The following is a 15,821-nucleotide window of genomic DNA, read 5'->3' on the forward strand; positions in this document are numbered from 1 at the left end:
ATAGGATGGCCCTTTAATTCTGTTTATAATTCAGTATTTTACGGCTTAGAAAATGATGGCTGTCATTGGGAGCTCTTCCTTATAACATTTATCTATAAAGTGTACCATAGTTGCTTTATGCGGCGGGGGGAAATAAAAATAAAACGCTGAGGGCTCATCCAACACATAAAACTCTGCGCTTGTTATTAAACAGTTCCCACGCCGGTTCACTCTTCGGTCTGAACTGACACACTGCCACACTTTCCCACGCACGCGAGCGCTTCCTTAAAGCGCGCGGAGGGTGGCGCGCGCGCGTCAGCTCACGGGGCACGAGGCGGGCGGACCGCGGGGTGAGGATCATGTGTAGTCCACGCGCCGAAACTAGGTTACTGCGAGCCACAGAGCAGGACAGAGCTGAGGAACGAGGAGCCGCTGCGGTGTTATTATTCGGTCGGTGTTTTATCACAACAGCACCTCTGGCGGAGGGCAGAAAGTAAATAAGCGTCTGAAGAAAAGGCAGAAAATCCATATGAGGATTTGCTGTTGTAACAGTTTCCAGCTGCTCCGTTTTGGAGCAAATAAGAACTCGTCGCGCTCCGTCTTTCTTGTCTTCGTTCCCACCAGGAGTTGCATGACTTAAAGAGTTGGCCACACTTCACCGCCGACATGAGAGGTGAGTTGGTGGAAATTATGACATGTGTGGGACTTTCTTTCTGTTTTCTCAGCCGTCTTGTGTTTGTGCAAATAGCTCAACTTCTGAGTTTCATTCGCTGTGGCGAAGCACTGCTTTGAGTCCGAAGTGCGTAGGCTGCAGGCGCGCGCTGGAAGAAGCAGCAGATTGCATCACAGAAGGAAATAAAAACCGATTTATGGGGTTATTCGGGCTTGGCTGTACATTCTGAAAGTGTCTCCTTTGGGACATTAAAAGTTACTGTTAGACAATGGTTAACCTCAATAAGGCACATATTGAGATGTTTAAAAGTCCAGTATTTTAATTATAGCATATACATATAAATATGTATAAGCAGATGTCTGCACATGAGTGTGTTTAGTTAAACTGTGAAGGCTTTTGTGCATTTCTTTACTTTTTATCTGTATTGTAGCTGCGTTGACTCCATTTCACCGGAGAGCGACTCCAGTTATGTAAGAGAGAGGGAAGGGAGGGAGGGAGGGAGCGGAGTGATTCAGAGGCTGTCAAGCCGCATGAAAGTCTGTTGGATCTGCTGGCAACGGTTGTTTTTGCTGAACAAAAAAGCCCCCTTTTCTTAATTTTTCCTCCTTTCTCTGTTTAATGTATTTTATTGCACTTTAGAATAGCGTTTTACAGGATCCAGCAAATAGTTTTATAATTTTAGGATCTTAAATTTTACTACTGGTCGTTTTTCAGTTATTCTGTAATTTTGGTTTAATGTGCCATAAAGCACTGGTGGTGTGTTTTACTGTCACTTCAACAGCCAGCGTGTTTTTGTTTTCAGCGTCAGCAGTATGGCGGCCAGTGTGTGTGTGTGTGTGTGTGTGTGTGTGTGTGTGTGTGTGTGTGTGTGTGGGTGGGGGGGGGGGGGGGGTGCTCCATTGACCTAGTTCTGTCATTGAGGATTACAGTAATTGTGTGTGTGTCTGTGTGTCTGTGCGGGTGGAGCACCATGGTCTGTCGTCATGACTGAGGAGACAACTTTGATAATTTAAATCAGTTGTCAGGCCAGGATGTGCCTCTTTAAAGGACTCTAGATGTACAAGCTGCTCTGGAAGAGCCTGATTTGAAGGCACCTTGCAAGATGCATTACAAAAAGACTAAGATTTTATTTCTAAAATGGTTAAAAATATAATATGTGTTTATGTATATCTTTACTCGTGATTCTCAGGATTTAACCATTAAACATTATCAGATTTGTGGTGTTGCGAGGGCAAAGCCACGCACCGCTGTGACAAGCAGGATATGGGCACAGCAAGCCCACATGTAACCATGAAGCACAGCAGGGTTCAGTTAAGCTCAGTTTCCTCTGTCATCTAAGGTTACTTACATCAACCGGAGTGCGTGTGGCTCCAGTCAAGCCATACTTGTCAATCTTATTTTGTGAAAATACAGCGTTATTTTCAAAGTCATCCCCAGTCTGCAGTTTAATTTGCTATATGAGGGGGAAAACTGTGTCTCAGCACTCTAATGATGTGCAGAGCTGAATCCTTATAAGAAAGCCAAGTTAGCCCAGGATCAAAGGTACGGCAGCAGGAGACAGGAAAGGCCCCCTCTCTAGACTCCAAGGCCACTGCTGTGCTGAGCTCAGCCCTGAAGCCACTATCTGTTTAGTGCGCAGCCTTGGGCAAGTTCACAGTGAGATACAGTATGTGTCAAGGTGTCCTTTCTCTCTGACAACTGCAAGATTCCCCTTGTCTAAAGCCTTTACTCTTCAGCCAGCCTGCATGTTAGTATGTGGGCAAAACGGTGGCATGGATCTGTTTCTTTCTGCAATGCGCACTGCTCATTGTAGACATGATGGCATAAAAATATATTGTCTGTGTAGTATCTTAAGGCAAAGATATTTTAAAAGGTCGTATCTATAATCTAAGCATGCACGAGGGCAAGTTACTTCTACACAGATTCTAATTCAAGGCGACTGTGATTGTTGCACCATAGTCCTAAATTTGTTCCTGCGGTTCGGAGCAGCATGCAAAATTACATGCTGCGAACTGAATTCCTCAGTCTGCTTTTGCTTGTGTTGCGGAGGCCCACTTGGGTTTGGGCTTGGAGCTGCACAAACAGTGTGATCAAGTGAATGCACTTTATCTCTTCTGATCAATGGTGAGGGATTACAGTGGCACAGAGTGTGAAGCCTGGTTTCTTGGCAGGCGCAGCACTGTTGTTCAGCATGTGAATATTTACTGTCAGAAAAGGGTGTAAACATGTACGTTAAATAGCGAATCTTATTCATGAGATGAGGCAATTGTTTGCAAGGCATCATTATCCATATAGCGAGTTTGCATGCTGCTATTTAACAGTGGGATTATCCATATCACAAAACTAGAAGTACACAAGAAAAAAGAAAGGGAAAGAAGCAAAGTGCAAACAGTTTCCTATCTTCTGCTGTTTGGTTTAGCTGTATTGCTGATGATGAAGATTTACGATGTGTGCATATGGAAATGTTATTGTCGTCCTCGAGACTGTCTGGGAGGTGCGCATACATAATGCTCATTACATTATGCCAAAGGAAATATTTCAGTCACAAGGAAAGGGAAAACATCCCATCAATGCATTAGTTCAAATTTGCATTATATTATCTGCAGCGACATGTGTCTCACGTTACACATAATGTCTTCACCATGACATTGCTGGTCTCCAGTAAAGGGCAGTGTACATTTCCCAGTTTTTTACTGCACACCTCTTCTCCCTGTTTTTGGCTGAAACATTTATTCAAAAATAGTTTCTATTCAGTCTTACCCCTCATTCCACTACTACTGCACCTGCTGAGTAATTACATAAACCTGCAGTGCATTTTTAAAGAGTTTGGGGTTAGCGTCGGGACATTTTGTACTATCTGTGTCCTCCAGGTAGGTCAGTGGGCGGAGAAGAAGAGAAGCGCTGTCGTTACTGTTCACATACTGTAGCTATATGGAAAACACATGGTATTCGAGGCCCTGGGGAAATGTAAAAAGAGAGAATGGCAGAGAGAGGACAGTACTGGATATTTATTGAAAGAAGAGTTGACGGTGAATGTAGGTTAAGTATACAGTATATCAGGTAAACGTAAAGTGCAAGTCAAACAGGACCTTGCACTCTGTTTGATTAGCAGGGATGAGAGGGCAAAGTCTCCCAATGCGGAGGGTTTACAGCACTAATGAAGAAAAGTGCTGACCCATGGAGATACATTGACACACTGACTGACTGACACAGAAATCACCTTTAAATCACCACAATTTTAAGTGTCTAAGTTTTAGCTCTTATGTAAGAAGATGCTTCATGTAATAGAAATTATGTCTGGATGGGTTTTTCAACTTCAGCCACTGTCTTTTTCTCATTTAAATATATACTGGATGCTGTCTAAGTTAAGCATTCAACTATGATTGCCTTGTCTACGATACAGAGGTTATTGTGTTTAAACATGCAGCTTCTTTTAACAGATGCTTGTAGTATTTCAGTCCACAGAACTGGTGATTAAGGACATTTTGTCTTAGAACAAAGGCTTGTGGAAATGCTCTAAATACAGAAACTGTTGTTCAGGCCGATGCTGCAAGGCAACACACCAGAAAATTAGTGTTCACACAGTAGGCTGTTTTAGCCATCCAACACCGCTGTGTAATAAGGGCTCTGGGCGTCGTCATACATCGCTGTGTTGTGATTTGTGCAGCATTTATTTGTCAGTAGATCAGGATGGCAGAAGGAATCTCTGGACGGCCAACTGCACCAGAGTAAAAATAGATTTATGGTCTAGCTCAAACACAGCTGAAATTTCACTCAAATACTTGTCATGCTGCAACAAGTTGAGAGCTACTATTAGCGACGTCTGTTCCCGCTGCTGCAGCTTACTGTACTGCATGTTTTTGAAAGTATTTCCAGATGTTACACAAGTTGTAAAATCTCCAGCGGGGCACTTTGGTTTCAACTGGTCACCCATCTTTCAGTCGTCAAATCTGACATTATTTTCATTCCAAAACAAAAAGGGGGGCCCCACCCTCCGCCCTTCCTTTCATATGAATATGACATATTTCATAAGTCATGTTTGAATACACGTTAAACCTGCAAGAAAGAAGGTTGTGTTCCTCGTGAGGCGCCTCCCCCCTTCGCCCAATGTGAAACTGTGTCAGTGGAGCAGCTCCTGCTCCCTGGGCCTGACGGTGCTGCTCAGCTGACTGGCAGGTGAGGCGGCGAGTCACAGAAAAAGCCGCTTGCTCGGCGGCCAATGGGATCGCAGAGGGGGGGTGAGGGAGGATCGTCACACCGTTGGCAAGACAACCACCTTTGAATGAGTGTGTTCATGGAATGCGGCCAGACGGTGGTTATATAACAGGCTGAAGGGCGGGGTGAGGCTCTGGAGGGGGAGCGATAAAGGGAGCAGTGGAGAAAGGGATTTTTTTTTCCGTTCCCCTTATTTATTTATATCCCTCAGTAGCGTTGGCCATTAGGAGTTCTACCCAACCGAAACATTCAAATGTCACCTGCACTCTACAGAGAGTCTTTGAGGAGGGACAATGGTGAAGGATTTTCAGGGTAATGTCACTAACCTCGTTAGCTTCGCCTCGGCGTGTGACGCACGTCTGTCCCCACACGGAGTGACTCATGTGATTGGTCGTTTGTGAGTAGTTTATAAAAGAGCCGTTAGAAAACAGCAATTTTCTGAAGAGCCGTGATGGCAGGTTAAATCCGCCGGTGAGATTTACAGGTTACCTAATGCCCCGTGTGACCCAACAAAAGTGGTTTAGAGATTGTTTGGCACACCCTGCAGCCAGAGTCAAATCAAATCTTGCACACAGTCCATGCAGTAACAGTCAGTTGCAGTTGTTTTGTGGGTTACAATCGTTGGCCTTGGACGGTTCAGGACAGCAGTATGGCTTTGTTAACCAGCTAACAGTTTGTTCATCCTGGAGAAAGAGCGAAGGAGAAAGAAGGAGCTGTGAAACTTTATAACCCCGGGCCTCAGCTAATGCAATTGACCTGCTATTCTGGGCTTGAGGAGGCCCAGCTACTTAGATAAACAACATAATGAAAAGAACAGGCTGTTCCTGGGTAAGAAGGCTCAGGCTTCCACAATCAACACAAGGTGCACAACATATATGCAGTTTACTTTGGCCATCACGGGATCCTCTGTGTTCTGGACACTTCCTTTGTTTCTCCAAAACCTTCTAACAATTGACTATCATGAAATAACCTGAATTTCTGAAACAGGCGAGTCTACCTACAGCAAGAAATCTAAATGTTGATTTATGAGAAGCAGCCTACTTCATTTGATATGACCGAGGTTTTTTATTGGCTGTATCAAACAGTGGGAAAATACATGTTTACTTACAGATACAGGTGGGCTTGATTTTCTACATATGCAGCGCTATCTTTTGATTTTGACCTGAGACAGATGTAGCTTTTTAATTTTTTCCAACAGAATATCTGACTCCTCACATACACCCACAAAGTCTTCAATGAACTACCGATGTGGTTGCACTTCTGAGTGTTTGTGTGTGAGTCACCAAAACATAGAAGCATAGTTGTTTTTCTGTTCCTTCTGCTTAGGCGCTGCGGAAAAAAGCTTACAATTGTGGTGAAAACCTTGAGTTTTACAAGTGATTCCATCTGCGTTTTCAGCATGGTGGAAATCACAGAGCCCTTTAAAAAAATGTTGGTGCAACCGCAGAACAATTGAGACGGATAACGTCTCCTCACATGCTGTGAAGGGCTGCAGCAACTATCCTTATTCATCTATCAATCTGTCGATTAATCATGCAATGACAGCAAACAGTATTTGGTCATATTATATCTCAATAAATCCATATTTTTTTTTGTTTCTAGGTACCTAATTCAATTTTTTACTATGTCACTGATTTTTTTTTACTCATTCGTCTCTCTCTCCAGCTCAAATAGAAGTGATTCCCTGTAAAATCTGCGGGGACAAATCATCAGGGATCCACTATGGTGTCATCACCTGTGAAGGCTGCAAGGTGAGCTAACACCCATCTCCCTGTTCAGGTGTTAGTTACAGTGGTAAAACTGCTTTAAGGTGTTGATGCCACTGCTCTGCTCCGTCTAATCAAAGCATTTGTGTTTGTGTGTGTCTTTGTGTCTGTAGGGTTTCTTTCGACGCAGCCAGCAGAACAATGCTATGTACTCCTGCTCACGACAGAGGAACTGTCTCATTGACCGGACCAACCGTAACCGCTGTCAGCACTGCAGGCTGCAGAAGTGTCTCGCTCTGGGCATGAGCCGTGATGGTGAGTTCAGCTACTCGATCTATATTTAATTAACTCAGAGTTTCCACCTCCCACTTTCTGCTCATCATGTTGAATGAGTCATGTAAGCCTTGTTTGACCTAGACCATTCCTTCTTCAATGTTTAATTCTTGTCTTTACATCCTCCCGTTGCAGCGGTCAAGTTTGGTCGGATGTCCAAAAAGCAGCGTGACAGCCTGTATGCAGAGGTCCAGAAGCACCAGCAGTCCCAGGAGTGCGCAGGGCTCGGTGTCCGCGAGGAGAACAGCGACATGGCCGATCACGGCCGCACCCACAGAAGAGGCTCCAGCGCCGCGCTCAGCGACCTGGATGACATTACCACACTACCAGAAGGCCTGCTGTTTGACCTTCCGCTGACCCCTGAGGATGCAGGTGGAAACTACTGCAACCTGGACATGCTGTGCGGCAGCGCAGGCAGCAGCTCATCCTCTCAGAGCTCACCAGAGCAGACCAACTTGGACTTTGTAGACGGCAACCACAGCATCAAGCATGAGTACCAGCTGTTGCACGACTCCGGACTCTTCTCACATGCTATCCTCAACCCGCTGCCTGAGGGCTGCTCCCTACTTGAGATAGGTCAGTATAAATCCTGTCCTGTGCTGCTGCTGTGTGGTTGAACCTTAAATCTAAACGACTGTGACACGAGCAACATCAATTTGATTGCAAACTCTCCACCTGTTCAGAGCGTATAACTCAGAGTGTGATGAAGTCTCATGTTGAGACGAGCCAGTACAGCACAGAGGAGCTGAAGAGAATGGCGTGGACCTTGTACAGCCCAGAAGAGACACGCTCATACCAGACCAAGGTATGTGTGATATAAGCATATGGCAGTACAGCTTCACCTATACACATTTCAAGAACGGGGTAGAAAATCTCCACCGTCTGCCCACACAATTGATATGTGCTCAAATTAAATATGTTGTGAAGTACTCTGCATAGTCTAAAGTCACACATAAAAGATTTTTTATATCACTATAGTTTGGCTCATCGTGCTGCTTTGTTAACTTGTACAAGGTTCGCAGAGGAATGCTTTCAGTTTGTAATCTTGTGTCCCTAAAACAAATGGAAGTATTGTCTTTTTGTCACCGTAGTTCCTTCTTAACGTGGGGTTTGGAAATGCAAATATTTTTATCACACATTTGCTTCTGGGGATGCAGCCAATATGATCATGACTGTAGGTCAGGACGTCTTTTAGCAGACCTCACACAAACAATCCTTGATGTCTAAATAACCACAGAGTACAATATAACTTGTGTGCTGTTGCAGTTCTCATGAAAGCCTCCCTGTCTCTACCTCTTTCAGTCAGCTGAGGTGATGTGGCAACAATGTGCCGTTCACATCACCAATGCAATCCAGTATGTGGTAGAGTTTGCCAAGCGCATCTCTGGCTTCATGGACCTCTGTCAGAACGATCAGATTATCCTCCTCAAAGCAGGTCAGTGCATGACACCAGTGTACACACACCCTGCAGTCTAACATCAGTTGTACACATTGTGTTTCGACACATATGGTAACAGTCAGGAGCTGTTTTTACAGCAGATGTGCCTTCAGGAAGACAGGCAGCCCGGCTTGTGTATGTTTATTACTTTGCAAACTTTTGTCTGTGTACTGATAGCTGTTGTCATATGAACAGTATATTACCCTCATGTGATAGCTGACTTGAGTTCAGCTATCACATGCGAGCAGAGTGCCTTGAAAACATGTACTGTTGTTCCTGCTTGTGAAGAATGACTGGCCTTGTTTTAATCCCTCTGCTCTGCCTTCTCTGGCCGTCATGCTGTGAAGTGCCTCAACTTATGAATCACAGACGTGTGATCTATTACTTCATATGTCAGACATTTGAAATCGATGTATGGGTTTCAGAGACGAGCAAAACAAGAAGTCCGTCAAAACAAGAGATTAATGGGTTTCAGTGGCAGCTGACTTACTTTCTTTTGTCATTTTATAAAGACATAAGAAACGAGGGCAAATGCGCAAAGGTGTTCTCTCAAGGTGTGTAATTAGGCTAATTAGAAGCTTTAATCAGAAAGCATAGGTGAGAAAAGGGTGTACACACCCAAACATTGTTCACTAAACCTAGTTAAGACCTGAAGGGTGGAGACGATTATGGGTTTGTCAATGTAGTTACCAGCACAATCCAACAGAAAAAACATTCCTCCGACTGTCATCACTATTAAGGTGTCAAATCTTCAACGTCACATGTTCAACTCATGCAACAATTTACAGGAAGGAACATTTTCTATGACAGGTGTGAACCAATGACCTGTGTGATTGTCTGACTTGATTACATGGTGTCATAGGTGACAATTATTCTGTCGCACATAGTTCACCCATTAAATGATATCTAAATGTGAATGTAGATGTTTATCTTTATATAATCGAGACAGTTTTGACTAAGATTTGCTTCAGAAATAGCTTTTTCAGTCTAATAAATAAACACAACAAACTCAAAATGTCAAGAATGGAAATATTCTTACACCTATTTTCTAATGCACAACTGTACACTTTCTGAGTTTAAGCTTCGCCCTTTGACTGAACTAAAATGAGCTTAATTGCCTCATTAAATCTTCCTAAAATACACACAAAAATACTCACCAAAGGTCTTTTTCCTCCGTTATTACTTGTTCAGCCCTATTTATATATGTTTTATCGTGTTATGTTTTGTTTATATGTGTACATATACGCTGCTAACCCTTTATTCTGTATTTTTTGTGTTTGCCCACAGGCTGCATGGATGTTCTTCTGATCCGTATGTGTCGGGCCTATAACCCCATAAATAATACATTGCTGTTTGATGGGAAGTTTGCCACTGCTCAGCTTTTCAAAGCTCTCGGTGAGTCGACACACAAGCTTGATGAAATGAGGAGCAGGAGATTTTAGATGTATCTGTTTCGTCGGCGTCAAAATAATCACAGTCAGTAGTTTCGATTTTGATGCTAACTTTCTTTATCTTCCCCCCCCCCCCAGGCTGTGACGACCTCGTGACTGCAGTGTTTGACTTGGCTAAAAGCCTGAGCCGTATACAGATGTCTGAAGAAGAGATGGCTCTCTTCAGTGCTGCTGTGCTGCTCTCACCAGGTCAGATTACGTCATTCATTTAACTAGATTTATCTTTTTATCAGGGAAACTTGTACGTACATTTGTGTATCAGATGTGCAAAGTGTTATACGCTTGCTCTCTGTGGTATTTACGCTGATACTAAATTGCTGATACAAACCTGTAGAGGAAACTTTACAGTGTTTTGATGCTTTTCACACATCCTATCCAGAGATCCTGCAAGTAAAGGAGGGAAATTCTTTACTGATGTTGCCGTGACAGATTTTAAATCATTTTAAATTGGCATATCATCAGTTAAAAATTTGTAACACACCCACACATCAGCAGTGCCTCACCCATTACGACAGAACTGCCACTGACAGGATGTTGGCTTAGTCCCAATGTGAAACTGCAAAAAGGACCATGGCCATGCTTTTGCAGTTTTTCAATGCTAAGTTTGTATAATTCACTTTACTGGTGGCCATTTTCCAAAGCATAACATGTGTTTTTACATTCCTCCTTTGCAGTCAGATGTTGATTTCAGTTCATTACAGTAGAGTATGAATCTGGGCTTACACAGAGTTGACGCAGAGGCAGCCTACTGTTAAATCTTGGATGTTGAAGAGTCATAAAAACTCAACAAGAACAGGTTTCAAAATGATCCCTGCTGACAACTGCAATACCAAACAATCCTATTATAACTGACGTTTTGAAAAGGCTTTATGATGAATCACTTATCTCAGGCAAGTTTCATGTATCTGCATTTCTATTGTGTTATGAAGCCAGTGGCTACCCTGAAGGAAATGAGTCTAAAAAGTTACAAAATGCTTTGAAATATGGTCGGCAGTTATGTAAAGTATAGGCAGTCCAGACCTTGTGTTTGACACCTTTGTAGGCTATAAACCAGATACGGTTTCAACTGGCAACCTGACAACACTATTGACAACATTTTGTCACTGTCATTTCCCACAGACCGGCCCTGGTTGACAGATGTTCAGAAGGTACAGAAGCTGCAGGAGAAAGTCTACGTGGCTCTGCAGCGCTGCCTACAAAAAGAGGGCGTATCAGAAGAGAAACTAGCCAAGGTACAAAGCCTGCTGCATCACTTTGAAATTTGGGGGGGAAAAAACTCACATTAAATTGTTTTTTTTTTTCCCTAATTTGACTTTGCACTTTTGTATTCCCCCTCAAGATGGTGTCAAAGCTTCCTGTCCTGAAGTCCATTTGCAACCTTCACATCGACAAACTGGAGTTTTTCCGTCTGGTCCACCCTGAGACAGCGTATACCTTTCCTCCTCTGTACAGGGAAGTCTTTGGCAGTGAAATCACCTTCCCAGACTCCACAGAGGGCTAGCACCATTTAGCCAAACAGCGTGATTCAAATAGAGACATTGAGGTGTAGGGAGGGGGAGATAAAAATGTGGCAACCAGCTGAGGCAAAAGCAACCAGCTGCTCAATGACAATCCTGCACGCTACACTTTAGGACACACTCCTCTCACCTCCCACCCTGCAGGCTAGTCCATTCAGCTTCAACGTAACACTGCAGGAACTGCTGCTGGGTACTCAGTGCATGTTACCTCTTTTTTACGGAGTTCAAGACATTATTAAAGAGTAGCCTACATAATTTGTATTCTCAAAAATATTTTTCTATGACGAGACCTTAAACCTCTCATCATGTTGAATTCCTTTCAAATATAAATTTGACTTTCACCGTTCTCACAGTTCCTGTAAGCTATTGTTGAATGTACCCCTTTTCCCCTTAACCGTTCAGCACAGCCCTCGGCTTGATATAGAATGTACATACTTAAAATCCTCAGCCACTTTGCAGAGATTTGCAGTAATGATGCCTGTTTCAGTTGTCAGTCTAGTAACAGTTTATTGTCTCATTCAATATATTTGGTAGCGCCCATATTTTGCAGTTTTGTAACATATGAACAAACTGTTTAAAGGGACCATGATCAAACTCACAGACAGACAGGGTTTTTTTTTTTTAATTCATGTGAATCGTGGGCAAACACTCAAGAGTGTCTGCCGCCATGCACCTACAAACTCTTGCACACAGAGCACAAAACATAGCACTTATCCTGATCTTTGTAGGTATTTTTACTAGCACACTCAGACACTGATGTAAGTGAGTTTTTTTTTTTTATTATTGCAATCAGTGACCTCAGTCCTAATACCTTTTCCCTTTGCAAATGCCACTTCGAGAGCAAGAGTGAGAGAATCACAGAGGTGTTGTGAAAGTATTTTCAGATGTTCCTTATGACACCTATGTAATTGTCTAAGACAAGAGCAGCCGTGCATTCATCTTGAGTGAGGAGCAGGGTAGTGTGCTCAGGTCTGGGATGGAAAAAAAAAAGAGTTGTTCAAAATCCAGTTCATAATTAGCACGAACGAGTCCTTGTTAGAATCCAAAATCAACACTTGGCACAAGATTTTACGGGTTTGCATTCAGACTGCCGGAAATGCTCAGTACGCCCTCCCACCTTAGATAAGCTGTATGAACAAGGTGCTGGGCAGCTGACCACTGTGGGGGTTCTGTGCTGTCATGGAGAAGCATTCTCAGTCCCCCTCCGCGGAAGAGTGCCATCGCCCCAAACCACCCAGCAGCGTCTCAACCAGCCGATTCAAAAAGACTTTTGGAGCAAAGACGAAAAATGAACTTTGATGTTGAAATGTGACAGTTAGCGCATTGCCACCTACAAGGTTGGATGAGGGGCAAAGAATGGAGAGTGAGCAGGTGGGTGCTGGTGTTATCTAAGCTCCTTAGACATCAGTTAGAGGGGATTTACTGTCTGCGCCAACTCTCACTGCTTCGGGGTCAGGCAGACTGCGCTGTTGCAGCCGGTCTAGGTGTTCTGATTAATTTAACCCTCTGTTCCTCTTTCCCCACTCCCTTACTACCTCACCCTCTTCAAACACTACATGGCACAGCAAAGGGTTGACAGAGCCATCAGCTACCCCCCTGAGTTAGCGTTTCTGCATCCATACAATATAACAATTAGTGGTGAAATTTGAAGGCCAGTTTTGACTGAACTATTCTAAAATGTAATATGAGGTTCTTAAAACTGGACAGAAGACAAACACAAGATGAATGCTGGATTTACTTATACTACCTATCCTCTGCCTGCTTTTCTGTCACTTGAGAGCAGTTCATGCCTTTAGGTCCAGGAAGTCCTATTTAGATACAGATCTATGTGAGGAAAGGTCTCCGGGGACGCACAAGGGTGCGTCCAGATGAAACCTTTTTCTCCACAGTAAGGGGACGTATTGGATTTCTGTTTAAAATAAGTGACTTTCTACCGGTATCCTAAAGAAGATACGAGTAAAGAATAGTAGTAATCACAAAAATCTTGCTTCTTAAAACCTTTATGTTAAGTATTTTCAGACAATCACACGACATGTGTCGGAGCTTATTTAACGTAGCCAGGTTTGCTTTGCACTGCTGGGACAGTGCTTTTTTTACCATACACTATATTATCTCATAGTATGAAGGGGTATTGCCCTTTTCCGGGTACGTACGACAGTGGCATAGTGGGATTGTGCAATAATGTCTTTCCCATTGTTCTCAGTATGTTGGGCCTTTGTTGCCATGTATTACAGTTAATACTTTCATAAGCACTCCAGCACAGATAACCTCGCAGCGCAACAAGTAACATTGTTTAGATTATAATTTACCAAATAACACAGCCAATCACTACACAGGTCAGCTGTCAGCTGACACGGCCAGATGACATACAGATTGTAACAAAGTGCAATACTTTGTGCGTCGAGTCCTTGAATGTCAGACATGCTGATTTCAAGAGAGTCAGTATTCTTTATACAACCCCGATTCCAAGAAGTTGGGACACCGCGTCAAACAAATAGAACAGAACATGATAATCTGCAAATCCTTTTTGACACACACTCAGTTTAAAACAGCACAAACACAGTATATTTAATATTTTACCTCATCAGCTTCGTTGATTTTTGTAAATATATGCTTATTCTGAATTTGATGCAACAGCACGCAGGTGATAGTATCAGGATTGGGTATGAAAGGGGCATCCTGGAAAGGCTTTTTTGGAATCGGGGTTCTAGTTTTTGCAGGCCTAAAGGGGGCAGCACTTAAGATCTGCACATACATTTCTGTTTAGAGTTACTCAGGGAGATAGCTGGGCTCTCTGTCCTACAGTGTCTGCAGTTAGTCTAGCTAGCAAGACACCTTGCACCAACATAGAAGACCTTAAAACCTTGATCACTGTGTACAGTACATGTTCTTGTGAATGTTTGATTTCAGAAGTATCAAAGATTTACCCCTGTCTAATATCATTATTGCAAGACTTTCTTTTGAGTTTGAGTCATAGATGAAATAGGATATTAAAAAAAGTAAGTATAGTAAAATAAATATAAAAGATGGATTATAATCTCTGAATCTTGTGTTGGTTTTGTTGTGATCTTTTGTTTCTTAATTTTTTTTTCCTTATATGTACTGTTTGTTTGTTTGTTTGTTTGTTTTTTTCTCATCAGTTTAGTGTCCTTTTTTTGTCTTGGAGAGATGTAATTCTATTTTTTTAAAGAGCGTTTTTAAAGATGTCTCCCTAAAAGTCTCTCTTTTGTCATGATCCTTCTGTTTATGATATGTTCACTCTATTTTAAGATTATTATTGTTATTGAATCAATATAGATTTTAATAAGAAATAATTTATGATATGTTATGGATATAAAGCCCAAGAGGTTTTAACACAGTAAAGTGTTATTGCACAATGGTGAAACAATATGTGGATTTAAGAATGTAATAAAAGTCTTTTTACAATTAAAAGTTGTTGTGGCTTCATGTTATGTATATTTAACTGAGTGCACTCAAAGTGATCTTCCCAAATGAACCAGTTAGTTCTATTAATAAACATGTTCTATTCCACATTAAATAATATATTTATCAGTTTCATTAAAAACAGTTCAGTTTACCTTCGTTCCTTCTGAGGAGTTTCTCTTTTGGTCAGATGATACATACAGACAATATATTTAGATTTTTCAAAAATCTGGTATTTAAGGGCACTTTTACATCCAAGGAAAAAAGGGGATTCATTTTTTTTTTCTGACAAATTCATTGGGATGAGTGTAGTTACTGTATATTGCAATAACCTCGGTAACAGTAACCCCTTTCATCTGTGTCATAGATGCCGTTTACATAGCTCATTTTGTAAGAGTAATTATACACCACGCTGACATAATATGCAGGATATGCCCTATAATTACTAAGCTTTGTGTCTATATTAGAAGTTGTCACTCTGACACTCTGCCTACCTTTCGTCATTCCAGTCCACATACATAAAAACATGCAGTGTATTATTACCACCAGATGGTCAATGATAGCCGTTCAGAGACCGAAGCGGGTGTTTGAATGATTTTTCTTTCTTGGTAAGATAAGTTTGTGTATTCACAGCCAATGGGAGACTGTAAAACAATCAATCTAGCCTGATGACAGATTTCCTTCTCCTCTCTCTGTGGTTACAGTGTCCCCAGTTACAAAAATACACATTTGTACTCCTATCCTGTACTATAGTATAGAGACAGAAAATAATATAAGATTTTATTGATCCCACACTGGGGACATTAAGCCAGCAAGTATTACAAAAAGCAGTTTCAGTTTTATGTATGGAGCTCTTGAAGTATCCACTTCTGAGAGGCCTGCTGCCATTCTAGTACAATTCATGTGCCGTGCTGTGCTGGCACCAGTTTTCACTGGGACTCATTCTCGAGTAGGAAGTGGTGCCAAAGAAGAAGAATCCAGAGGAAGCAGAACATTGTTTGGGGATGAATTTTTCAAATGTTTTGAGTATCACAAATGAAATTCAATCCTTTACTGTAGTGGGATGGTGGTGGAAAGCTGAGAGAT

General features: G+C 42.2%; 1 protein-coding gene across 1 annotated transcript; it reads left to right on the top strand.

The window, feature by feature from the left end:
• Nucleotides 1-303: 303 nt before the first annotated feature.
• rorca (RAR-related orphan receptor C a) lies at nt 304-14,744 on the top strand. The gene is made up of 10 exons (XM_070960587.1): nt 304-652; nt 6,533-6,618; nt 6,747-6,888; nt 7,042-7,482; nt 7,590-7,711; nt 8,209-8,341; nt 9,632-9,739; nt 9,874-9,984; nt 10,915-11,027; nt 11,135-14,744. Exons 1-10 carry the CDS (start codon nt 646-648, stop codon nt 11,294-11,296), a joined length of 1,425 nt encoding a protein of 474 aa, XP_070816688.1. The 5' UTR covers nt 304-645; the 3' UTR covers nt 11,297-14,744.
• The last annotated feature ends 1,077 nt before the right edge of the window (nt 14,745-15,821 follow it).

The sequence above is a fragment of the Chaetodon trifascialis genome, chromosome 4, assembly GCF_039877785.1.
Source record: "Chaetodon trifascialis isolate fChaTrf1 chromosome 4, fChaTrf1.hap1, whole genome shotgun sequence".
NCBI lineage: Eukaryota > Metazoa > Chordata > Actinopteri > Chaetodontiformes > Chaetodontidae > Chaetodon > Chaetodon trifascialis.